Source organism: Amia ocellicauda, chromosome 6 (genome assembly GCF_036373705.1).
Source record: "Amia ocellicauda isolate fAmiCal2 chromosome 6, fAmiCal2.hap1, whole genome shotgun sequence".
Lineage (NCBI taxonomy): Eukaryota > Metazoa > Chordata > Actinopteri > Amiiformes > Amiidae > Amia > Amia ocellicauda.
The window spans coordinates 19969182-19992561 of record NC_089855.1 but is presented as its reverse complement, the minus strand read 5'-3'; the positions used below and the strand labels follow the sequence as shown (position 1 = coordinate 19992561).

Genomic DNA, 23380 nt, shown 5'->3' with positions numbered 1-23380 from the left:
ACACTGCGTTTAAAAGCAACTATCCAGTAGTTATGTTTCCCAGAAGATACTTTATCAGTGTGATTGCTGCCTAGCTCTGCCGATTATGCATCTACATTAATTTGTGATGTGGGTGATTAATGATTTCGGATATGTTTCCTCAAAAAAGGTGTTCACAAACACCGGACAACTTAAAGTTAACGTAATTATGCACGCATTATCCGTAGCAGCAGTAGAACTCTTGGAAAGTCATAGTTGCTCAGTTTCTGACACGTGTGGTCTCATGTTTTGGTGGTGGGTTCGGTTAGTTTGCTGTGTTAGAAAGATTGTGCTTTAGAAAATGCTGAAATCTAAAACTTTCGTAAAGAAAACCCGGTCAGGCCGGGTGATGAAGATAGTTCGTGAACACTACCTGCGAGATGATATCTGGTGTGGGAGTGCAGTTTGCGAGATATGTAAGCAGGAATCCACGGTGTTGCAGCGGGATTCCTGTATGGAGAGCAGCCTGTGTTCGTCTGCCCACTATATTATTCCAGATACAAATGTGGTTTTACACCAGGTACTGTCGATTTCTAATTCATTTCACACACACTGCGCCTCTCTTAGTGTCTTTTTGTATAAGAAGTTAAACACACCTGGGTTATGCACTAATATACAATTATTCGCTGTTTCATTCCAGATTGACATCCTTGAGGATCCACTGATCAGGAATGCGATCATCCTCCAGACTGTTTTGCAAGAGGTCAGACACAGAAGTCCCACTGTTTACAAGAGGATCAAAGACGTCATCCATAATGTGGACAAGCATTTCTACACTTTTACTAATGAACACCACAGGTATGATTGATTAAGGACTTTCCCACTGTTGCTTCATTAACACTTGAGTGCCACACAATGTAATGTCCAGTGGGGATATGTTTATGTATTGTATCTCTGATCTCGGTGCCTTACACTTTCTGTAACAAAACCTTACTAATGATATTTGTGTATATGTTATTAAATCAGATGTTCTTGTTTGTGTAATGTCTGAATGCTCCTCACACTTCATTTTTCTTTTGTAGGGAAACCTATATAGAACAAGAACAAGGGGAAAGTGCCAATGACCGAAATGACAGAGCTATCCGGGTGGCAGCAAAGTGGTACAGTGAACACCTGAAAAACGCAGAGAAAGCCAAGGACTTGCAAGTCATTTTGCTGACAAATGACAGAGCGAACAAGGAGAAAGCTGTCGAAATTGGCCTGATGTCATTCAAATGTGAGACTCTTTTCAAATGTAGACTAGTAGGCTGTGTGTTAATAAACCTTAGATTTTAACTTTGAGGGATTGCATGTAGAAGAATACTTGTATTTTATAGTAAATAAATAAAAAGCATGTTAATTCTGAGAGCAACATTAGCATTATTATTAACCTGATATTTAAGCTGTAAAACTACTGCTACTACTACTACTACTACACATAATAAAAACAATAAGTATTAAACAATTATTTATTTTTCATTTAAAATACTGTGTGTTTGTATTGCAGGTGAAGAGTACATAAAGAGTCTGATTGCAAACCCTGAACTTGTGGATCATCTTGCTTTAACATCAGATGATACTGTAAGTATATGCAGTGCGTTCTTGTTGTGTCATTTGAAATAAACCACCAGGCTAAACTGATAGAGCCCTCTGGTTCAAATAAATGTTTTTGTGCATGTACAATCACAGATGTTTGCAGTGGTCAATAAGAAATAGCACACAGACACATTTGAAAAACAGTTTTTTTTCCTTTTACTATAATACTAAAATATTGTAACCTTTATGGCACCATAATGGTTTGTGTTATTAAGCTCATTGGCTTCTTTGACTTCCACAGAATGAAGTTGAAAGCAGTAAACTCATCTTCCCAGAGCATCTCCCACTGTCCAAAGTGCAGGCTGGCATTAAGTCTGGTACTTTCCTGCAAGGGACATTCAGAGCCAACCGAGACAATTACCTGGAGGCCACTGTGTTCATCCATGTGGATGGGGAAGAAGCTTCAGAGGTAGGTCCAGTGCGCTCTCTGGATGGAGCAGTATTGTAAAAGCGTCACTCTTGTGATATAATATGCTGGGGTAAATCTTCATACTCATTCAAAAATCCGAATCTGGTTGTTTCACAGTATACTAGACATGTATCCTTTCACTTTGTCATCAGGTTGAACTTGCAAAAACCAATGTAATGTTGTGTCATGTAACCATTTAAGTGTAGAGTTTACAGAGTAGTTGACTCTCCACATTAATGACCTTGATGTCCGTTGTCCCCAGGTTCTCATCCAGGGCCTGGTCAATCTGAACAGGGCAGTGCACCAGGACGTGGTGGCAGTGGAGTTACTGCCCAGGGACCAGTGGGTGGCCCCCTCTTCTGTTGTCCTGCTAGATGAAGCCCCGAAAGAAGATGAAAATGAGGAAGAGAAGGAAAATCTGGTGAGAGTTCAAAGACCAGTTCATCAATTGTATTCCATTTATTGTGCATAATGTATTACTTATAGTTACAATCAATACGTTTGGAAAAGGTATGACTGAGGACAGTTTTAGGGTTTAGAATATCTAATAATTAATTTGCATTTGATAACCCTGTGGTGAAGATGTTTTAGGCCTGCAAATATGTATTTGTTTTTGTTTTAATTTTCAGCTGAAGAACAAAGCAAATGCAAGTAATCTGAAGCCCACGGGGAGAGTTGTGGGCATCATAAAGAGGAACTGGAGGCCTTTCTGTGGGATGCTCTCTAAATCACAAATCAAAGAGGTAAAATGTTGTATAATTAGGCACCTTTGGCAGAAATAAAGGTCTGGATTATTTTCATTTTAGTAAACATTGCTATTAAATATGCGTCATCTTCCAGAGATCTTTCTAAGACATACCAACAAATGTAAAGAGTACGAGTACAATATGAATGTTTGTGTTTCATGTTTTTTTTTTTAGTTCGGTAGCAGTTGTGACCAATTCTACAATACAAACATTTTACAGCTGAGAAATCAACTCTTTTGTTCTTAATGAGATATTTTGCATGATATAGTTCAGAAATTTCTAATGCACTTGTATTGATAATTATAATAATATATTATTTTTGTAATTGTACAGGCTACAAGACACTTATTCACTCCAGCTGACCGCAGGATCCCCAGAATCCGCATAGAAACTCGCCAGGCTTCTGCATTAGAAGGACAGAGGATTATTGTTGCGATTGATGGCTGGCCCAAACATTCTAGATATCCCAACGTAAGATCATTTAAGACTATACGTTTACAGCTTCAAACAGCTGACTTCACAGAGGCAACGCTATGTAACGAGGAGGATTCTTCTGGGGTTTATTGCAGGGTCATTTTGTAAGGAGCCTGGGAAACGCTGGAGACAAAGAGACCGAGACAGAAGTGCTGCTGCTGGAGCATGATGTTCCTCACCAGGCTTTCTCTCAAGCTGTCCTCAGTTTCCTTCCCACAATGCCTTGGCACATTACAGAGGAGGTAGAGACATGGCTTTGTCCTTTTTGCTGGGGAATTCCTTCTATAAGATAAGGTTTTGAAACTGGAAATGCAGCTTTATATGTTTTTAACCGTATTCCTTAATTATTGGGTGTCATCTATCTGCGACTCGTGGCATTTTATTTTTTGCCTGTCTCTCAGGATTTGAAAAAGCGTGAAGATCTGAGGCACCTTCACGTGTGCAGTGTGGATCCCCCTGGGTGTACCGATATCGATGATGCTCTTCACTGCCTCGATTTGGAGAATGGCAATCTCGAGGTAGACGCCGCGTTATTTACTTGAATACATTCAAAATGGAAGCCTTTACACAATTGTTGAATACATTATTATTGCAGGAAAAGAAAGGTGAATGTTGATAATGTGTATTATTATTTTGTATGAATGCCACACAGTTAGGAAATGTAACATTAGTTTCAAAGACAAATTAAAAAATAATAGTTATATTTAGATATGACTGTTAAAAACTAATTTCTTCATACATTCTCATTGGAGGATTTACTTAACTGCATTATCCTGGTAACCAGGTGTTAATCAAGAAGACGACAAGCGTAGATTTATATCTCCTCTAGATAAAATATTGAAGTATCAGTAGTCACATTAATTGTGTTAAAGGGAATGCTTTAAAAAATAGCTTCTTCACTGGAGTGCTATTCTGTGTCACTAGGTTGGAGTTCATATTGCAGATGTCAGTCACTTCATTCGACCTGGAAATGCTATGGACCTGGAATCGGCAAACAGAGGAACCACAGTGTATCTGTGTGAAAAGGTAAATTGAAGCACGTGTTGATATTAGTGTCAGAATTCATCGTAGCCTTCAACTTAAGCATTCATCTTTTTCGCCAATAGAGAATTGACATGGTTCCCGAACTACTGAGCTCCAATCTGTGTTCTCTGCGGTCAAATGTAGAAAGGTAACTACTTTCCACTACTTAACACACTTTGTTAGTCTGGCAGAATCCATATTTGTGCTTAAATAATAATTCTTCATATCGTTGACTCCACAGGTTTGCATTTTCTTGTATCTGGGAAATTAATCACGAAGCTGAAATAATCAGCACACGGTTTACTAAAAGTGTTATAAACTCCAAGGTAAGTGAGCATTCAGCATTTGTGCTTGATTTATTGTTTGTGCTTGACTACTACATTCATTATGGGGATGTGCAATGCATGCACACTTAGTACGGCCTAATACGGTCTCATTGTTTCCTCACAGGCTTCCCTAACATACGCCGAAGCCCAGATGAGAATAGATGACCTCAGCATGAATGATGAGATCACCAAGAGCTTACGTGGTTTAAACGCATTAGCCAAGATACTTAAAAAGAGAAGAATCGAAAAAGGGTGAGTTCATCATTTCCTGCTATGTTGTATTGTTGGAATAACATCTTTCATCTTTAGAAAAGCCACATGCTTCAAGGATGCCCATATGGATCAAGTCTAACTGAGTGTTTCTCATTGTCATTGGTCTGGATTCTGCAGCCGCTTTGTTAAATCTTAACATAAACCATCCCCTCAAATCGTTGTGTAATTAATTTTAAACACAGTTTTGTTCGTTCTATGTTATTTGTAATTACGCTGGTGGTGTCATTGAACTGTTGGGATATATTCATGGAATAGATTCTATAAAAAGAATAAACTGGTGCTCAGAAAATTAAACAACATTTTTTTCTTCCCATGTGTCAGTGCGCTAACTCTGTCCTCCCCTGAAGTGCGTTTCCACATTGATAGTGAGACTCATGATCCTATTGATCTACAGACCAAGGAACTCATGTGAGTAGTGCTTTGTTACCTTTTACATTAAATTTGCCGGTTAGCTCAGCTGGTTAGAGCGTGGTGCTAATAACGCCAAGTACGCGGGTTCGATCCCCGTACTGGCCAGTTACTGTTTTACATCAAATTTGTCATTTTCAGTAGGTTGATGAGTGTGTAAAGTTTTTTTTCTCAATTTACTAACAGCAGTGAACATTCTTATAGTTAACAATATATTTCATGTTCTACATTGTTTAAATGCTAACAAATATTTTATTCTATTATTATAAATGAGTTTCATAGTTAAACATGTTCTCTAATTATATTTGCTGTGGTGTCAGCAATGTTTGATGACTACAGCATAAAGTTAATTATATCCAACAACACTTGAGATATTAAAAAAAAAAAAAAAAATCTGATTTTTAATATATTTTTTACAGGGAAACTAACTCTATGGTAGAGGAATTCATGTTATTGGCAAATATATCAGTTGCAAAGAAGATCTATGAAGAATTTCCCGAGTGTGCCATGCTCAGAAAACATCCTGCCCCCCCACCTTCAAACTATGACATTCTGTTTAAAGCTGCAAAATCTAAGGTACTAATTAATAATAACAAAAACACTGTACTGTAAAACATGTAATCAGTTGTATCTGGACAATATAATGTAGTTCTGAGCCAAAATGCTAAATACACACATCTGGGATTATCAGGCCAACCCAATAAGGTCGTCTATATAACCCAGTTCATGTTCAGTGTCTCACAATTAAAGTGAAGGTCTGAAGGCTGGTTTGGATTTAACAAATTACAAAACATTTTGCATTAAAAATTGTAAAAGCAATAATTAAAGATTTGTTGCACTTTTGTTGTTGACTTTGCAACATTGCGTAGCATGCCAATTTAGTCCAGTGATCTTGACAAGCTGAGAGCTGGTTAGGTTGCCTGCTTCTGGTGTTCAACACTAGAGGAAAATAGAGAAACATCCAGCCTATATAATATAATAAAAAGGGTTTTTCAGTCACTTTGCCACAATATTTTTGTTCCAAGCGCCATGTGTTTTCTTGCAGAACCTTGCTCTGCGGACAGACTCGGCCAAAGCTCTTGCAGACTCTCTGGACGCGGCCCATGTGGAGGGATTCCAGTACTTCAACACGCTGCTGAGAATCCTGGCCACTCGCTGCATGATGCAGGCCGTGTACTTCTGCTCGGGCATGGACAGTGACTTCCATCACTATGGCCTGGCTTCACCCATCTACACTCACTTCACCTCGCCAATCAGGAGGTGAGTTCCTGCACTTCTGCAATTCAGCAGTATCAATTAGTGGAATATTTGTGTCATTCTGTTTGCACTCCTTTAGTTTAACTGAACATTACATATTTTGCATAATACCAGAGTGAAGTGTGACACTGCATTTCCTTCTCTTTGTGTCCCTCTTTAGGTACGCTGATATTATAGTGCATCGGTTGCTGGCAGTAGCTATAGGTGCGGACTCTACCTATCCAGACCTGATGGACAAACTCAAGCAGGCTGCTCTGAGTAACAATCTGAACTACCGACACAAGATGGCTCAGTATGCACAGAGGGCATCAGTTGCCTTCCACACTCAGGTACCCTCACTCCTTATTACAGTATATGCAGCCATGATATGTTCAGTTTCTTTACAGATTTAGAAATGTCAGTTTAATTATAAATCAGTATTGCATGAGTCCAAAGAAGATTCCTTGTTATAGTGGTTCTCATGTCTCATGTTTTGTATTTTTTTGTTTTTTGAAGTAGTCATTCTTAAAATGCATATAAAAATCATGAAATATGTATATATACAGCTTGTTGAGATTTCCTGTGTTTTAATTGCTTTTTGTACATTTTCTGTCATTCAGTTATTTTTTAAAAGCAGAGGGATCCTTAACGAAGAGGGCTTCATTCTGTTTGTGAAGAAGAACGCCATTGTCATTCTAATACCGAAATTTGGACTAGAAGGCACAGTGTTCTTTGAAAACAAAGACAAACCAAACCCTCGCTTGACGTTTAATGAGGAGGTAATTGAAAATTCAAAATCTCTGGCCAGATCTTTCAACATTTGTGTTTGGTAGTATTTCCATGTCTTCCAGTGGTTAAAAAACGTTAAGTATGGTTAGAAGTTTATTTTTTTTTTTTTTAGTTATGTTCAGTTTTGTACAATTTTGTACTATGAGCATCTATAAAATCTTATGAACAAAAATAAATCGACATTATATTAATTATATGATTTATTTTATAATCCATAAGAGGTTTCTGAATATGGTGTTTGCTATTCCAGGAACCTGCATTGACCGTGGAAGATTATACTTTCCATATGTTTGACAAAGTGAAAGTTACCATCAGCTTAGACTCATCAAATATCCAGCATCAGAAGATCAGAATGTCCCTCGTGGAGCCAGTGGTAAGAAATGTACAATATGATGAACTATGAATTAATCTGGGTGAATATGATATTTTCCTTCATGAAGCTTCTTGGATTATTGTCATGAACTGGAGAGTTATCTAACCAGGAAAGTTCCCATGTTGCTCTTCAGCCTATAATCATTTTTGATAGAAGTCATAGAAGATAAAATGTGAAATGTTGTGTGGGTGTTTTATTCTGAAACCTATTTTTACAAGAAAGCTGAATGCTTTACAAATTGTAGTGCCCTGTTGTTACTATCTTAACCAACTTAACTGGGTGTTAGGCTACAATTAAATTACAAATGAAAATTGCAAACGTGTTTATTCCAGATCCCAGGGGTTAGTGTATCTCCATCCAGTGAACCTGAAGCGAAGAAAGCCAAGCTGGACCGCTGAGTGTGGGGACAGTACCAAGATTGCTCGACCTCCCCACCTTTAAGAAATGGCAGTTGTAAATTAATATCTTGTCCCCTTGCTTGTCTGAATAGTTTTGCATATATTGGTTTTAAACTTTTAGCTTTAGTCAGTTCTTTTTTTTTTGTTTTGTTTTGTTACATTGACTGAATTATACTTATAGAAATTGTAATCCGGAGTAGAGTTTAAAAAGTACATCTGTTAAAATTAGATATTGTAAAACAGCATCATTTTGAAAATAAATCAACATGAACTTTGTACATGAGATTTCTACACAGTCACATCAGATGAATTATCATGAGGCTCTTATTTTTGTATGTATAAGCTTGTAATGGTAATTTTACTGGAAGAAGCATCTATAAGGGTTTAGGGAAGAGCAAAAAATGTAAGTTGCATACCCTCTTGGCCTGAAAGGGAAGACTGCCAAATTGCAAAGGAGTATGTTTAGTTACAGGTATATGGGAATAGCTCAAACCCACCCAAAATAAACATTTACAGATTGGAAACCAATTTTCAGAAAAGATACTTGTACTTATATGTAACCTTTTATTGCAATAAAGTTTTTCCATCAATCAATGGATACTGGGTGTTCAGCAATGCAGTAAGATACTGTACATTCAGGTTATATTAAAATAACTAAAACATATTTTATGGAGGTGACTTAATGAAAGCTTAATCCCATTATACCAGTCATCACTTTTCCACACATGTCAAACTTCATGATTAACTCCCACTGTAAATCGATTAAGTCAAGAGTATTTTCAACATATAGTTTAGTTTTAAAATAGTATTCATGAAACATTGCCTGTACAAATACATCAAAACAATTCAGAAATGGGTATCAATGTAAACCATTACTTTACAAGGTATTTCTTTATGAAGTTTCAAGTGTACTTATCAGTTTATACATCAAATCTTCAGCCATTACTGCATGAACATTCAATAAACTACAAAACCAGTTTGAAAAGTTTGAAACATTTCAAATGTTACACTTCTTATTCTTTAATGTAATAAATAACGTGGTATAACCCATAATGCACATTTTTCATTACGATTATATTAATACATGTAGCACAAAATAAAATTACCACAGATTCCAATATAGGCATGAATAGTGGAAGGAGCACCAGTAAATATTCAAGGAAACCATCACAATGCTTTAAATGAACCACGATAAAAAAAAAAACATACAAATGTAATCTGATAAGATCTTAACACACTTCAGGATCGTGAAGCACAGGAAGGACAGCCACTTCATTATTAGTGATGTAGATGAACAAACTAAAAAAGACAAAACAGATACATGTTGGTTACTTAAAGGAACAGTTCCATAATAGTTACTGAATGTGTAGTGGGATGAAAAATAATGACCATTTAGATAGAGTTAAGATACAGACCTACACAATATTGAAAAAATTGGGGACAGAACAGTTTCTCCACTTCTCCCATTTTCTTTTTTATAACCATTTAATTTTGTAACTTAATCTACAAAGAAATAGAAGTCTAAATTTCTACAGTTTTCCCTCTAAAATAAATCATTCAAATGGTTTATAAAACCTTTTGAAAGGGATGTATTCTACACTATCTTTTAAATAAAAGATAACATTTCCAGTAATTTAATGGGAAGACTAATATAACTGTATAGTCTTATTGCTAAATTAATAACATCAAGACAGCACATTGCCAATGACGTTGACCTGCTAAACAAAAACAGTGCCAAGAATATTGAAAATATATTCACAATATGGAAAGTTTTAACAATAGCAGATAAAGTTACTCCATTTAGTCTGGTCCTACTAAAGGCCATAAGATGGATTTGTGGGGGGGGGCAGTTTGCCAGTTATTAAAAACAAAAACAGAAAAACACCACCATGACCTTGGAAGTCAAACTAGGCTCCATTTGTTAAGCTGCCCTTACATCTCTTTCAGTTTTCATGCACTATCATGATTTATTTTTGTGAAGAGAGCTTTGTAAAGGTCTATTATCTTTTGTAATTTACAGGCACCAGCTCAGGAGAGGTCTAACAAGGGCATTGAGAAGCTGAACTTTTTTTTTTTTTTTTTTTTGGTGCATCCTCCACACCTTTGCTCTATATACACCACAAAATTAAATTAGCTTTTTTAATTAGCCATGTGTAAAGTCATTGTACCATTAACAGTGAATTAATTACAATGCCATTTATTTTAAATACAAATGAAATTACACAGAAGCCATTTTATGAGATTCCTGGACTCCTACACTATTATTACATTTCTCAGCAGTCGGCCTTAAAGATTCCACAAGCATTACAGTAGTGCAGTAATACAATTCAATATTCAAATTAAGCATTAACACAAAGTACCCTACAGAAGCAAATAACAGTGATCATTTTTGACAGTATTACCTTGGATTTGAAATGTTGAGTCCTAGTATGAAAAAAGGTTTCATCTGGTGTTTGGCCATCAAGTAAATCCTTTGGCTGGGTCTCTGAAGCAGCTCCATCCATAATACTATTAACACCTACTGAGTATGTGTTATAACCACTGTCAACCTAGATACACAGACAATGAAAATTAGTGTGCGGTTTGACCAAAATATTTTTTTACACGTGGATAGCAGACTATATAGAATATATATTGTTATCGTATAACAAAACAATCTGAACGAAGGTGTGCCAGTATAGAGATGGAGGGGAAAATGGGGTGCCAACTACTTTTTACTACAGTATACTATAATAGATATTTTTTTGAATAAAATACACTATTAAGCAGTGAAAGTGAGCCATATATAAACCATGTTTAAAAAAAAAACAGCATGCTTTGGTTTGACAATTTCCCCTGTACCTTTATCATGTGGATAAAGACACATACCTGCATGCTGTTGCCATCACAAGGGATGGCACTGCTCTCCGCCAGCAGGGATATAAACATGTGGGAGTTTTCTACATTGGAGATGCTTCCCGTTCTGGAACTCGTCAGCTGGATATGAGTATTGTCCGGCCCGTCCTTCGCCCAGGTGCTTTCATCTTCTGCGCTTTCCACTGGATCTCCCATATTCACAGTGTTATTTTCCTTGGCTTCCTCCACCTGTACCGGCTCAGCGGGCAGCAAGACGGGCTCCTGTCTCCCGCTGCACGACTCGGTCTTCCCCGCCATGAGGTCAGAATGCAGGCAGCATGCGTCCGTGTCCATGGGGGGCAAGGGGTCAGTTGGTGGAAAATTCTCTTTTTCCTCATAACTCAGTTCATGTGCAAAGGGGAGCTGGAAGGGAGAACCCCTGTAGCGACGTGTCCGGACACTGGTACTGGACCTCGCCGGGGAACAGATTTGTATGGGAGAGCATCCCTCAACATACGGACTTTCAGTGCAGTGGTTAGCTTTAGTGTTTGAACTGCAGAGTCCTGCTCCATCAGGTGTTCGGAAGTTGAGCCTCCTCCTTTCCGCTTTAAAGAGACAAACAAAGGGGAAAAAAGTCTCAGCAGGTCTATAAATATTCAACCAACATTACAATAAAGAATTTAACAAACCATATACCCTTCTTTTGAGCAGACTGAAAATCTTCTGTAAATTTGTTGTATTTTTACTTCAGATTTCCATCCAAATGTTAACCAGAACTATGCCTCCCACACCTTGTCGTTGGCCTGAATGTACCATGCGCAGCACTTACCTGAGCCTGGTGTCTTTCCAGCCTGGGGAATAATGGGAGATAAAGTGGGAGACTTCAAACTTGGAGAAGACCTGTCAGGGAACATAGGACTCGGCAAACTTCCCAAACTGCATGCCCTGGTACTGCCTTGAATGGGACTAGAGGAAAACTGCCCCTGGAAACACAAAAACAAAAAAAACCTTTACAACATGGCATGATTATCCCTCATGGCAGCCCAAAAGCTTATAGCCGTTACAATGTTCTATAATTCCATTCCTTGTTCTTAGGTTTAACAGGGGTGCCATAAGTTTTAAGTTTTACTTTCATTCCCCTTTAACTGGAGCAATGACAAGTCTTTCACATTATGCTCCAATGCGTTAGCACTCAGAGAAAAGGAATCACATCTGCAAGACCTCACATCTGAAATCTGAAACATTACTCACGGAGTTTGGCGTTGCAACCGCAATTCTATTTTGCAAAGGCGATAAATCCACAGAGAACAGCCCCTCTGCTGGTTCCACGGCTATGTCAATGGGGCCGCGGTCCGGGCTGGCTGGGGAGGACGAGTCGGATCCACTGCCATTCCCATCCAGGAAGAGCTTGCGTCGCAAAGACGAGGAGCTCAGACTCTCGTGCATCTGATCAACTGCATCATCTGGCTTCACATAATCCCCTGTGACCACACAGCACAGCAGCACAGGTTATACATTTGCGATTGATAGTTCAGATGCAAATCTGAAAATGCTTAAAGACTAAATTCTGTCAGTAAAAAATTAAACCGAAACATGTTAACTTTCAGTGTATTACGGGTCGCAAACTGGAGGGGAGTGTTCAGCATAAGAAATGTAATTAAAAGTAATCTGAAAGTTCCTTTTCCAAAGATATGCAAAACATTCTCCAATATACAGTACACGCAGAGCATATTAACTCTCCAGTGCCCTGTCATTAATCAAACCTTCTGCATTCTACTTCATTGTTGCTCGGGCTTAGATAGGATAACTTATATTATAGTATCTTAGAATAACAAACGTTGAGTAAAACACCGACTTGGAGGACTGCTTATACTTGCCTAATATTTTTTCTAGATCAAAATCCACCGGCAATGAAAGCATCGTCTGACAACCAGCTGCAAAAACAGATGCATAGCATTATAATTTCAATTTTAAAATCAATTTCTTGAAATATATTTTCGAGTCTAATCCTGACATGTGATTTATAATAAGTTAATAGGTCATGTGAAGAGGTCTCTTATTGTATAAGAGATATTTCATGCAGTCAGAACTGCTCAGCTTCAGTTTGTGGTCCTCTCACCCAAACTGCACGAAATCTCTTCCACAATAATACAATAACAGACACTCGTCACACAACTTATTAACATCTATTACAGACAACCTTAGTTATGTAGCTGAGTTCACTTAATTTGTGTTAAAAAAAAAGTCTATACAAAGGTTGCATTACAAAGATCTCCAAAATAAGAATATATAACTATCACTTCTAGCAAATTAGCAAATGACACTAGCAAACCCAAATCTTAGCAAATGACACTAAAGAATTGGTCAGAATTAAACTATCTTGATCTGTGAAAAGTGAAGGTAATTTCAGACTTGAGTTATTTTTCACTTTACTACTACTCAGGAAATTATATATATGGGGCTTGGTAATAATTTAAGAGAGATGCTGGGAAAGCTGTCTAAATGAGAATGTATGTGTCTGAGATGTACTCAGTAGACAGGGTACACAAGATGTATGGAGCTTCATGAGGATAAAATGAATATAACAGAAGGAGTTATACCTCCAGCATTTTTTCTTTATACCAAGTTGGATAACTTATCTAAACGTCTCAAATGCAGAAGTCAGTTCAGCAACCTAGCACAATACTATATCAGCCTTTCAATGTAACATAATTACAAACCATTGCTTTTCCCCTCTTGAAGACTTTCCTCTGGAATCACAGGAGAAACAGAACCTAAAAACAGTAAATACATTTAAACATTTTAACAAACTAAACCCAATCTTCAAAAAGAGAACTAGATGAACCAATATCCAATGTATTCTTAACTTACATTTTAAAGTATGCGTTCGTGTTGCATGTCTGCTTTCTGGCTCAGCCCATGGCGAGGGAACTATTGTATTCTTTGTGAAGAACTGGATGTTAAAAAAATATATATATTGATCAGTGTACCATCTTAGTCTGTGCTTCTTGTCCAACATGACAGAATACATTAACATGTTATAAATACACATAATATATCAACTTAAGTAACATATGTAGTAGTCATACCTGTTCAATAGCATTCTGTCTTCTTTCCTCAATATCTTTATCTGTCCTTGAAAGAGAATTGGAAAAAAGAAAAAAGAAAAAAAAAAACTTTTTTACTAAATTCTTACTTTAACCAATGAATTGTACTCTTCCAGGTACACAGAGGTTCTCTCTACCAATAATCTGTCTATTAATAATTTGGGTCAAATGTGTATCCTACATTTCTAACAAAATCCCAGAAGATTAGATTTGACTACGTTCTCTAGAAATCTAGTTTAGTGAAAACGCTCACTGTATATGTGGCTCAAGCTGCAGGAGCTGGACTGTGTGTTTATTCAAGGAGGACCATCTTGCAGGTTGTGTACAGCTTTGTCTCATAATTACCTGGTTTGGCTCAAATATAACGACTGACGATGAATGTCTTCTGGGTCAATGTCAACTGGATGCAAGCTAGCGATTTCATCTATGGACCACTTGAATTTTGCTGGTGTCTGAAAGAATATCAAACTTCCTTTCAAGAACAATACAATCGTTTGTTATAGAGAAAAACAATGGCCATGGTTACTTATATACAATTACTAACGTTAACAATACAAGACCTCTTTAAAAACAGTTGCAGGAACAGTTTGTGCTTGTTGCCAGCAGGGCTGCAGACTCCTATCGATATGAATGACTGAAACTCTCATGCAAAGGCCATCGACTTCATGTCTAGAGGATCAATGCAAAAGCACACTTACTGCTGATGTAGCTCTTGAACACTTGAAGAGTGACGGACTTGCTACAACCGATTCGTGCAGGCTGTGATAGTCGTTCGGGCTCTCAAAAGGGTTGAGGACTGCTGGGCGTCCGGGGGTTTCAGGGGTGATTTGAACACCCATTTCATACACATCTTCCATGTCAACCACAGGAACAAACAACCTACGAATGTGCATGAAGAAAGCAACAGACACATACTAATACATTGAATCACTTAATCACATAAATACTGTTCCTAATACTAGGCGACTGAGACGAAAACCCAACATGGCGTGCACGTTCAATAGCCTACATATCTTCATTTAAATCATTATTTATGTAATCAGGATAACGATTTGAAATTTTGCTAGCTAAATTCTTTCGAAAAAGTTTTAATAAATAGATGGAAATACAATGTACATCTTTATTTTAGCTACTCTGTAAATCCAATTAATACTAGTCTAAAGTTTAAACAACTTGGGTACCTTACCTTGAAAGTTGTGTATTTTGCCTCAAACCTTCCTATCACAGGGGGGAAAAAACAAACTGAGACGTGTAATCGCTTGTATTTGATCAAAGCTGTCATTCGATCGCTGAAGTCTTCATTATTTTAATAAGAATGTCTTATTCCTTCTTTTCTCCCCTGTGTATCTGATTTAAACGTTCGCTTTAATTTTCCTTCTATCCTCCCTTTATCCAATAGAAGCCCTGGACACAGTTTGCGACCAATAGAAACAACAGGGAAGTAAAAGTGACCAATGAAATTTAAACTGCTTCACCATTTCGAATGGAGCACGCCTCCCTCTTTCCCGACACACTTCCGTTTTGAAATCATCTAACTTTATTTTTAAATGAAAATACATTACAACAATAAATACATGCATACATGAATAAACAGGCGATTCTTATAGACTGTGTTTTATATGCTTTTATGTATTTTATATATTATTGTTTAAATTCAATAACAAAATCCCGTATGCGCAGATCTGCGCTGTTTCACCAATGGGAACGCTGAGGTTCTGCAGATGTGCGCAGAACTGCGGAAATCTTTGCTACCACAACGCAACCACTGGATTTTCTACTAAACTTCTTCCGGTTCATAAAGGTGAGCCACAACTGGTGAAAAAATTGTAAACATGGCAGGCGCTGCTAATTTGAATGCTGTCCGGGAGACAATGGATGGTGAGATGAGCAATTTATTGTCTTTTTGCTTGATTATATTCTTTCAAATGTGTTATGTTTCTTTTGTGTTTACTCTGTTTACGTGTTTTCCTAACACGTTACGCGCCACGGTTCCCGCCGATTGCGATCATACTTACTAAACTTAGTTATCAATGTATAATGTCTGACTTTAGTGTGTGTGTGTGTGTATTGTCTGTTTTTGATATTTAACAACACGATTACATTTTTTGGGGATAGCGATTAACACGCGTAGATATAGCTATTGCTATATCATATTGCATGACAATAATCATTATGGGCTATCTGTTATTGAATTGACTGGCGCACCTGTCAAAGCAATTAGGTTTATTTATTTCAGCATGTATGTCCACCTTTTCATGGAATCACCCATAACGTAGTCGAATAAAATCCATCCTACTTTTAATTCTACATCCCTTAATGAAAAAATAATGAGTGATGACCAGATCTCTCTAGTCTTACTGTATAGCTTCAGCTTGCCATATTGGTAATACTTTTCAACGTAATATTACTAGACTTGTCCATGCACTATAGTGGGTATATGCAGCAGAAATGTTTTGTTTTTTGTTTTATTAGTTTGCCTATCTCTGTTTCACGTCTGCAATTGCTTTCTCTTCTTTCTCTGAACTACACTTTACTGCTTATTTATGGCAGTAAACTGTAGACAGGTTTTAGGATGTTATTCAATGTGTGACGATTCATCAATTTGATGAAGGTCCTACAACCACAGTGAAAACCGGTCACCTCCCTTGTTTATTTTAATTTTATTTTATTCATTTTTACGGGTGAGGTAAAAATAATAATAATCATAAATACACAACTAATATCTAAAGACTGCTGTTGTCATTAATGGACATTAATTTTCAGAACTTTGGCTACATCTTGAGACCAGGCAAAGCACAATGAAAGTCTAGTATTTATTTTATTTTTTTACTTAAGGAAAATAGGATTTCTTAATCTGTGTTTATGTATTGTTTTTTCCCTTCATCTTTCCTAACCACCCTATTTATTTGTAGTTCTCCTTGAGATATCCAGGCTTCTGAACACAGGCCTGGACATGGAGTCTCTGTCCATCTGTGTGCGACTGTGTGAGCAAGGCATCAACCCGGAGGCCCTGTCTTCGGTCATAAAGGAGCTCCGTAAGGCTTCAGATGCGTTTAAAGTAAGGCCAGATATTGTGCTTTACATGTCTAGGAATTTGCTTTACGTTACTGGTAATTCAGAATATAACCCTGTTTTGCCATCTTGAATTTGTACTGTCAGATCAGATCAAGTGAATGATGGATAAGACTTTTAAGATATGTAGATTTTAAGTGAACTCCCTCCAGGCAGGGCAAATTGTCAACCTGATATTAATATTTCAAAGGACTGTCAAAAGCTGCACTTGAGACCAGATGCACTAGTTGCTGTCTAATCAGGATTGTTTTCATATCACCTTTGCATTTTGAATCATTTTTAAATATGTTAATTGGTTCTGTTTTTGATGTTGAGGACCTGGTCTGTGTGTTTCTACTGCTTTGCATCTTTGTTTTGTGATATTTGGTGGTAACATAGAACCTAAACATCTTTTAATTTAGTATTTGACGGATTTACTATATCTTTGTAATTACACAAGTATACAATAATTATCAGCTAATTTTGTGTACTTTACTCTTATTCTTGTTAAATCAGAAATGCAGGATTTGGACAGTTCAGTGTCTTATATAATTGTATTGGTTTGTGACTGCTTCATTAGGGAAGTATCTAAAGATGTGTTGCTAGCCAGGTATTGGATGGAAGTTCATATCGTTGATGTTGCATTCTCGCTGTCAATTATTTTTGTCTTCTAAACAAACTGTTTTACAAAATTTTAATACTATATTTGAATACTATATACTGTAGACAATATTGAAAATTCAATATTTTGATAAATTACTTTATTTTATTTGTAGCACCCCTAACCCTTGTGTTAACCAGAGACATCTTACATGTACTACTAAAACATCTTAAATATACTCTACTTTTAACTGGTATGTAATTTTATGTATAGCTGTTATATTGATTAATTGAGCTTTCTAAGGAGTGTAGATCTGAGGATTACAGTGCAACAAACGGGGCACTAGGCCAGGGATGGTGAACCTGTGGCATGCATGCCCAGAGTGGCAGGCAGAGCCGTATAGGTTGGCATGCCAAGCGAGCGATTTTGTCTACGTTTTTTATTTTTTCACAGCCCCGCCCCTCAATTGTCTAAAGCAATTGGCAATTTAGAAAAACAGTCAGTATATTTGTCAGTGACGGCACCACCCCCCAAGTAATTGTACAGCGCTCATGTTATTATCTGAATAGTCATGTTTTAGGTTGGGTTCTTATGCGTAGAACTGCAGAATCCTCTGCTCCCATTGGTGGAGCTGATAGTGTTAAAATGCAAATGCCATGTAACAACACAATATAATTGTACATTTATTTTAGCACAATCGATAATACAATTTCCGCAGAAATGTTTTTTTTTTTTGTCACAAATATATATAGCTAAAGCTAAATTGCATTTCCCATTGCACTTCATTTCCCCAAACGAAACCCCAAAACATTATGTACACTAAACATTTAATACTGTGGTCTTAAGTATTTTAAAGAAAATAACGTGAGTGATGCACAGGCGGAGGTTCGAAGCTGACACGTCCAATACCGCAGCCCAACAGCGCCCCTGTACAGAGCTGCTGTCCCGAGCTGCAGCTCTCAGCGGTGACCCAGCCCTGCCTGGGCACGGTGTACTGATTTACTATCTTGGCATATACTAATATATGAAGTCAGCTATAGGCTACATACAGCGCAATTGCATTATAACTACATATTATTAATATAATATTGCATTGCAATTCCAGTTGGGTAATAATTCCTGTACAGCAGGGGTTCCTAATGTCTGGTGATGGAGGGCCAGTTTCTGGAGATTGCATGGGATGGGGGGCCGCAGTAGAAAATGAACCACCGATGAAAAATAAATATGTCCCAAATCATACCTTTTTATTTCCTATACATTTCTATTAGGGAACATTTTTTAACTTTAATTGTTGTTTTATTATTTCCCCCAAAATTACATGTGTAATTTGTGCGATTTGTTTTCAGAGAGTGTAAAAATATAGTAACGATTCAGAAAAGGGGTGGTTGAAGGTTGGCTTTGGGATGCCGAAACATCCTCGAGGGCTGTACTTTGGGAACCCCTGCTGTAGAGCTTTCAATATATTCTCAGTTATTTAATAGTATTTAATAAAACCTTTCAACCCACAATTTGAACACTGGTTCTTATTTTTTCTCAATTTCACCAGTTTACACCAGAGCATTATTAATAAATTACATTTTGTCAATGTCAAAATCAAAAATGTAACTCTTTGATATGTAAAACAAAATGATTAGTGGTTGTGAATCGAGTTATGAGTAGTTCAGTCAGTCACAAAAGTAGTCAATGCATTGTGATTTTGCACATTTTGTTCCCCTTATCCATAGTTAGTCCGTAGCTGGAGTAGGACTAAGTTAGTCCCGTACTTGGTCTCCTAGAGGGCAGCAACAGTGATTTTGGGGTTCATTGCAATGGAGACGAACCCCCAAATTTTTTGTCCGCAGCTGGGGAATAACTTCAACCGCCCAGTTCATTGCAATGGGTATTAAGCTCGGAGCTGCGTACTAACCACAGGATCATCTCCAGTTAATACACAGACTTAAGTTCATTGCAATTGACCCATTGTGATTAACTGTGGTCAGTAATGGGCGTGTTTGTTGAACACACGGGGGGAATCATTTTGTTTACCGTTATCTCCTGTATCAAATGGAGAAATGGCCACAATCATTCATATTTAAAACTTTGACAATTTAAAAACTTAATAAAGTTGGCAAAAGAAAACTAAATTCTCAAAAATAAATTATGCCTTTGATTTGTAGAGTACATTTGTGCACAATACTCATGGTAGATTGATGCATTTTTTTTTTTTCTTAAAACATAAGTGCCACACTATATTCATCTACCAGTTTTAGTTATTTTACAAAATGTAAAAGCAGTAGATATTAAGTAAATATGCGTTGAAAACAAAGAAAGTGCACTGGTAAAGTGCAAGTGCAAACGCAACACAAAACAATATTGAAGGGTTACTAATTCAGCCAAATTAACAAACTTCTACTTCTTGTATGTAACTTCAGGTCAATGGGATAATCGGTGGGACTTTGTTTTTGGGGTAGTTTGTGATTTTAATGGGGTTTTTAAACTGATATTAGCATTATAATCCTCAAACTTAATGCATTGTACTGCACTGTATTGTTTTTTGCAAACTGAAAACTAAGATGTATTATGATTTGTCCAAGACTGGCTTAGATTGTTTTCATGTACCTTTTAAGTAAACAAATGGCAGCCATCTTGACAAATTGAATTTGTTTTTGGCATCATCTTTGTATTGCTTAAATTAACTATTAATTTGAACCATTATTGCTATACATGTTTGGGGGTACATTTTTACATACATTTGTTTTCTGTTTCTGTGGTTATTGCCATAGCAATAGGTTTGAACTTGTCCCATTACATTTAAATGGCAGTGATTTTTGAAGAATTACATCTATGTTGACAGAATTACTGACCATTTTAATGTACTTTATTTTTCATGACATGTAGGGGAAGTGACCCAATTAAGCCCACGTGCCATATAAGCCCACTTGCTATTTTATTTTGAAATACAGAAAAGACAGGACATATTAGAAGGATAATCTGTTTCACAGTGAATGCACAACGTTGTTACTGTCATGTTACTTTTTATTTGGAGCCAATCACATTTTTTGTTCTTGAGTTAATGCATGACTTTGTGCTCCCACTGTGCAGCATCATCTTTAGAAGTCACCCCAAAACTTTGCTTTATGAGGGGCAATTTTTTCTGGAATTTGGTGACCAAACTTGGTGAAAATTGATAAGAATCATAAAATTAAGAGATTAATAAATCAAATGAAACCTTATATTATGAATTTTCTTGGTATTTAAAAGCACTGTAAAAGCATCTGAAAATATTGAAGAAAATCTGAGAAAAACTGTTGATGACCATAGTAAATGAAAACATTTTAGAAGCTTCATCAGATAGAACATTAAATATTGTTTAATCAATTTATTACAATCTTAAAATGTAATTGTATTTGTCATATGGGCTTAAAAGGAACAGCGCCCTTGAGAAGCCTATTAGCACACGGCTTGAAAGCAGAATAATTATTTAATTTGTTCTACCAACAATAATAAACATGGTAAATAATAATGTATTGTATTTATTATAAAGATATTACATGTTTACATTAACCTCAATAATGTTGTATAGTGTTAATTTCCCATGGACCAGTGTTGTTCTTAATAAGCCCACTAAGCCCAGAACCCATTGTACCTCCATAATAGGGGGGTTCGTGTGCAGTTCCTGTGCATCATTCATATTTTGTTAAAACTACACGAGTAGAATAGAACAAATTGGATGCTAAGTTAGATGTAATAAAAGCTGCACCATCAGAGAGCAATATCGATCAGAAATATTGGCCATTTTAAAGCAATCGGCCAATAGCCGATGTAGTAATTTCTTGCCATATTGGCCCGATACTGATCTGTGGCTCATCAATCGGTTCATCCCTAGTCAAATGGTAATGGAAGAAAGAACTGCATTGCAATTCCCATGTTAGCAGGGACAAAATCTGAAAGGAATTCCCGGTGAATTCCACTGCACTCAAGCCAGAAAACCTCATCGGTGGCTTTCAGAGCACTGGAATATTCCCTGTGAGGCAGAGCTGTGAGGACAGTCCTTTTTGTGAAGCACCTGTTCTGACTTCCACAGCCCCAACAGTGCCAGGCCTCAACCCCAACAGCCAGCACACCAGCAGAGCAAACTGCCTCTACAAGTGCATCAATTCCGTCTCCGATACTATAAAAATAAAATTTTAATTGGTTGGCTGGTTATTTGAGATCTGAATTCAATAATCTATAAAATATGAAGTGATTAATAAATACAATTTGAAGTATTTACTGTTAACTCTTGTGGACTTATGTGGGACACATGGGCTTATAAGCCCACTCCGGACTTTTCACTTTTTGCAGTTAAATAAGTTAATTTAATTTAGTCACAATTTGTTTAGATGAGAGATTAATCTTTGATTTAATACCCCACTTTATTGGGAAGAAATTCACGTATTTATAAGAAAAATGCGGTGGGCTTAATTGGGTCACTTCCCCTTGTATATTCTTGCATAGTTTTTCCTACCTCCTACTACTACAATAAATACTATGTAAAACAAATTATTCATATACATGTTGGTTTTACCCTATTGGTATTTTAGTAGAGTAGATCATACTGAAGTGCTGCTTCTTTTTAATTGTTATATTATGTGCATGCAGCTGTTACCTTCCACAGACAGAAATAAGCTTTTTCCATGATATGGTTGCTGTCAAGATGGTGCTAGCCTTAGACTTCCCTTGGGAGGCTAGGTTTCAGGATGCTGTAATTTTGTTAAGACTTTTCTCATGGCCTGTTTTTCCTTTGTTCTTCTATCATTGATGGCAATACCAGTGTTTTTGAGAGTGGTATAAAGTATAACATCTAGGCGAGTCCAAGTGGACCTCAAAAAGGGCTAAAACTTTTGTTCCAACAACCTTAATGTTTAATGCCCTTTGTTTTTGTTTTTTTCCTAGACATCTGAAAACAGTACAAGCTAAGGAAGACAGTGATGCCCTTATATCAACTGACATCACAGCACAACAGGCTCAAAGTACAAAACTGGAGAACATTTGACTTCATAAAGGATGCTTTGTGCACGTATTGAAAGGTTACAGCTCAGTAGAGAGAGAGTCTACGTTCTTCGTCAAGAGCCTGTGTACTTAATATAATGCCATATAGGCATTTCTATCAAATGGAAAGTATTTTAAAATAAATGCTAGTGTCTGAAGTGATTAAAAAAAAAAAAAAAAACAATGTTCATGAAACTGAATACATTATACATCACCATACAGCTGTTGCAGTGCTAAAACCTTAAAAAGAACAAATATATATTGTGTTAATAGTGTAATAATTGTCTAATTTATTTCATTAAATACTAAATGAGGGGGGAAAATGATTTTTTATTAAGTGTGGAATGTTTATAATATGTATATACACTCACCTAAAGGATTATTAGGAACACCATACTAATACTGTGTTTGACCCCCTTTCGCCTTCAGAACTGCCTTAATTCTACGTGGCATTGATTCAACAAGGTGCTGAAAGCATTCTTTAGAAATGTTGGCCCATATTGATAGGATAGCATCTTGCAGTTGATGGAGATTTGTGGGATGCACATCCAGGGCACGAAGCTCCCGTTCCACCACATCCCAAAGATGCTCTATTGGGTTGAGATCTGGTGACTGTGGGGGCCAGTTTAGTACAGTGAACTCATTGTCATGTTCAAGAAACCAATTTGAAATGATTCGACCTTTGTGACATGGTGCATTATCCTGCTGGAAGTAGCCATCAGAGGATG

The 23380-nt window shown here is 36.9% G+C and overlaps 3 protein-coding genes and 1 non-coding gene across 4 annotated transcripts; 3 read left to right on the top strand and 1 right to left on the bottom strand.

The window, feature by feature from the left end:
- The first annotated feature begins 24 nt into the window (after window positions 1-24).
- dis3 (DIS3 exosome endoribonuclease and 3'-5' exoribonuclease) lies at window positions 25-8642 on the top strand. The gene is made up of 21 exons (XM_066706560.1): window positions 25-538; window positions 659-816; window positions 1041-1234; window positions 1505-1578; window positions 1835-2002; window positions 2265-2423; window positions 2632-2745; window positions 3082-3219; window positions 3318-3464; window positions 3624-3740; window positions 4147-4248; window positions 4329-4393; window positions 4487-4571; window positions 4696-4823; window positions 5166-5252; window positions 5672-5828; window positions 6298-6512; window positions 6670-6838; window positions 7109-7267; window positions 7528-7650; window positions 7983-8642. The coding sequence occupies exons 1-21, from the start codon at window positions 320-322 to the stop codon at window positions 8046-8048; spliced, it is 2844 nt and encodes a 947-aa protein (XP_066562657.1). The 5' UTR covers window positions 25-319; the 3' UTR covers window positions 8049-8642.
- trnai-aau (transfer RNA isoleucine (anticodon AAU)) lies at window positions 5287-5360 on the top strand. Its single transcript has one exon. It is a non-coding gene; the product is annotated as a tRNA-Ile (tRNA).
- Window positions 8599-15369, bottom strand: bora (bora aurora kinase A activator). The gene is made up of 12 exons (XM_066706561.1): window positions 15177-15369; window positions 14689-14869; window positions 14336-14442; window positions 13973-14018; window positions 13755-13836; window positions 13604-13657; window positions 12761-12817; window positions 12135-12364; window positions 11713-11866; window positions 10917-11488; window positions 10451-10597; window positions 8599-9347 (listed from the first exon to the last, which is right to left on the bottom strand). The coding sequence occupies exons 2-12, from the start codon at window positions 14845-14847 to the stop codon at window positions 9327-9329; spliced, it is 1629 nt and encodes a 542-aa protein (XP_066562658.1). The 5' UTR covers window positions 14848-14869; window positions 15177-15369; the 3' UTR covers window positions 8599-9326.
- A 391-nt stretch (window positions 15370-15760) lies between these two features.
- Window positions 15761-22836, top strand: mzt1 (mitotic spindle organizing protein 1). The gene is made up of 3 exons (XM_066706559.1): window positions 15761-15868; window positions 16903-17048; window positions 22557-22836. The coding sequence occupies exons 1-3, from the start codon at window positions 15823-15825 to the stop codon at window positions 22578-22580; spliced, it is 216 nt and encodes a 71-aa protein (XP_066562656.1). The 5' UTR covers window positions 15761-15822; the 3' UTR covers window positions 22581-22836.
- The last annotated feature ends 544 nt before the right edge of the window (window positions 22837-23380 follow it).

What these genes read in the sequence shown, in the direction of transcription:
- dis3 (XM_066706560.1), top strand. Translation starts at nt 320, where the DNA reads ATGCTGAAATCTAAAACTTTCGTAAAGAAAACCCGGTCAGGCCGGGTG. An exon ending in TGGCCTGATGTCATTCAAAT is followed by an intron (nt 1,235 to 1,504) that starts GTGAGACTCTTT and finishes TTTGTATTGCAG; the next exon opens with GTGAAGAGTACATAAAGAGT. An exon ending in TTAAAGCTGCAAAATCTAAG is followed by an intron (nt 5,829 to 6,297) that starts GTACTAATTAAT and finishes GTTTTCTTGCAG; the next exon opens with AACCTTGCTCTGCGGACAGA.
- mzt1 (XM_066706559.1), top strand. Translation starts at nt 15,823, where the DNA reads ATGGCAGGCGCTGCTAATTTGAATGCTGTCCGGGAGACAATGGATG. An exon ending in TGTCCGGGAGACAATGGATG is followed by an intron (nt 15,869 to 16,902) that starts GTGAGATGAGCA and finishes ATTTATTTGTAG; the next exon opens with TTCTCCTTGAGATATCCAGG. An exon ending in AGGCTTCAGATGCGTTTAAA is followed by an intron (nt 17,049 to 22,556) that starts GTAAGGCCAGAT and finishes TTTTTTTCCTAG; the next exon opens with ACATCTGAAAACAGTACAAG.
- bora (XM_066706561.1), bottom strand. Translation starts at nt 14,847, where the DNA reads ATGGAAGATGTGTATGAAATGGGTGTTCAAATCACCCCTGAAACCCCC. An exon ending in GTTCAAGAGCTACATCAGCA is followed by an intron (nt 14,443 to 14,688) that starts GTAAGTGTGCTT and finishes ATATTCTTTCAG; the next exon opens with ACACCAGCAAAATTCAAGTG. An exon ending in GTGATGGCAACAGCATGCAG is followed by an intron (nt 10,598 to 10,916) that starts GTATGTGTCTTT and finishes CTGTGTATCTAG; the next exon opens with GTTGACAGTGGTTATAACAC.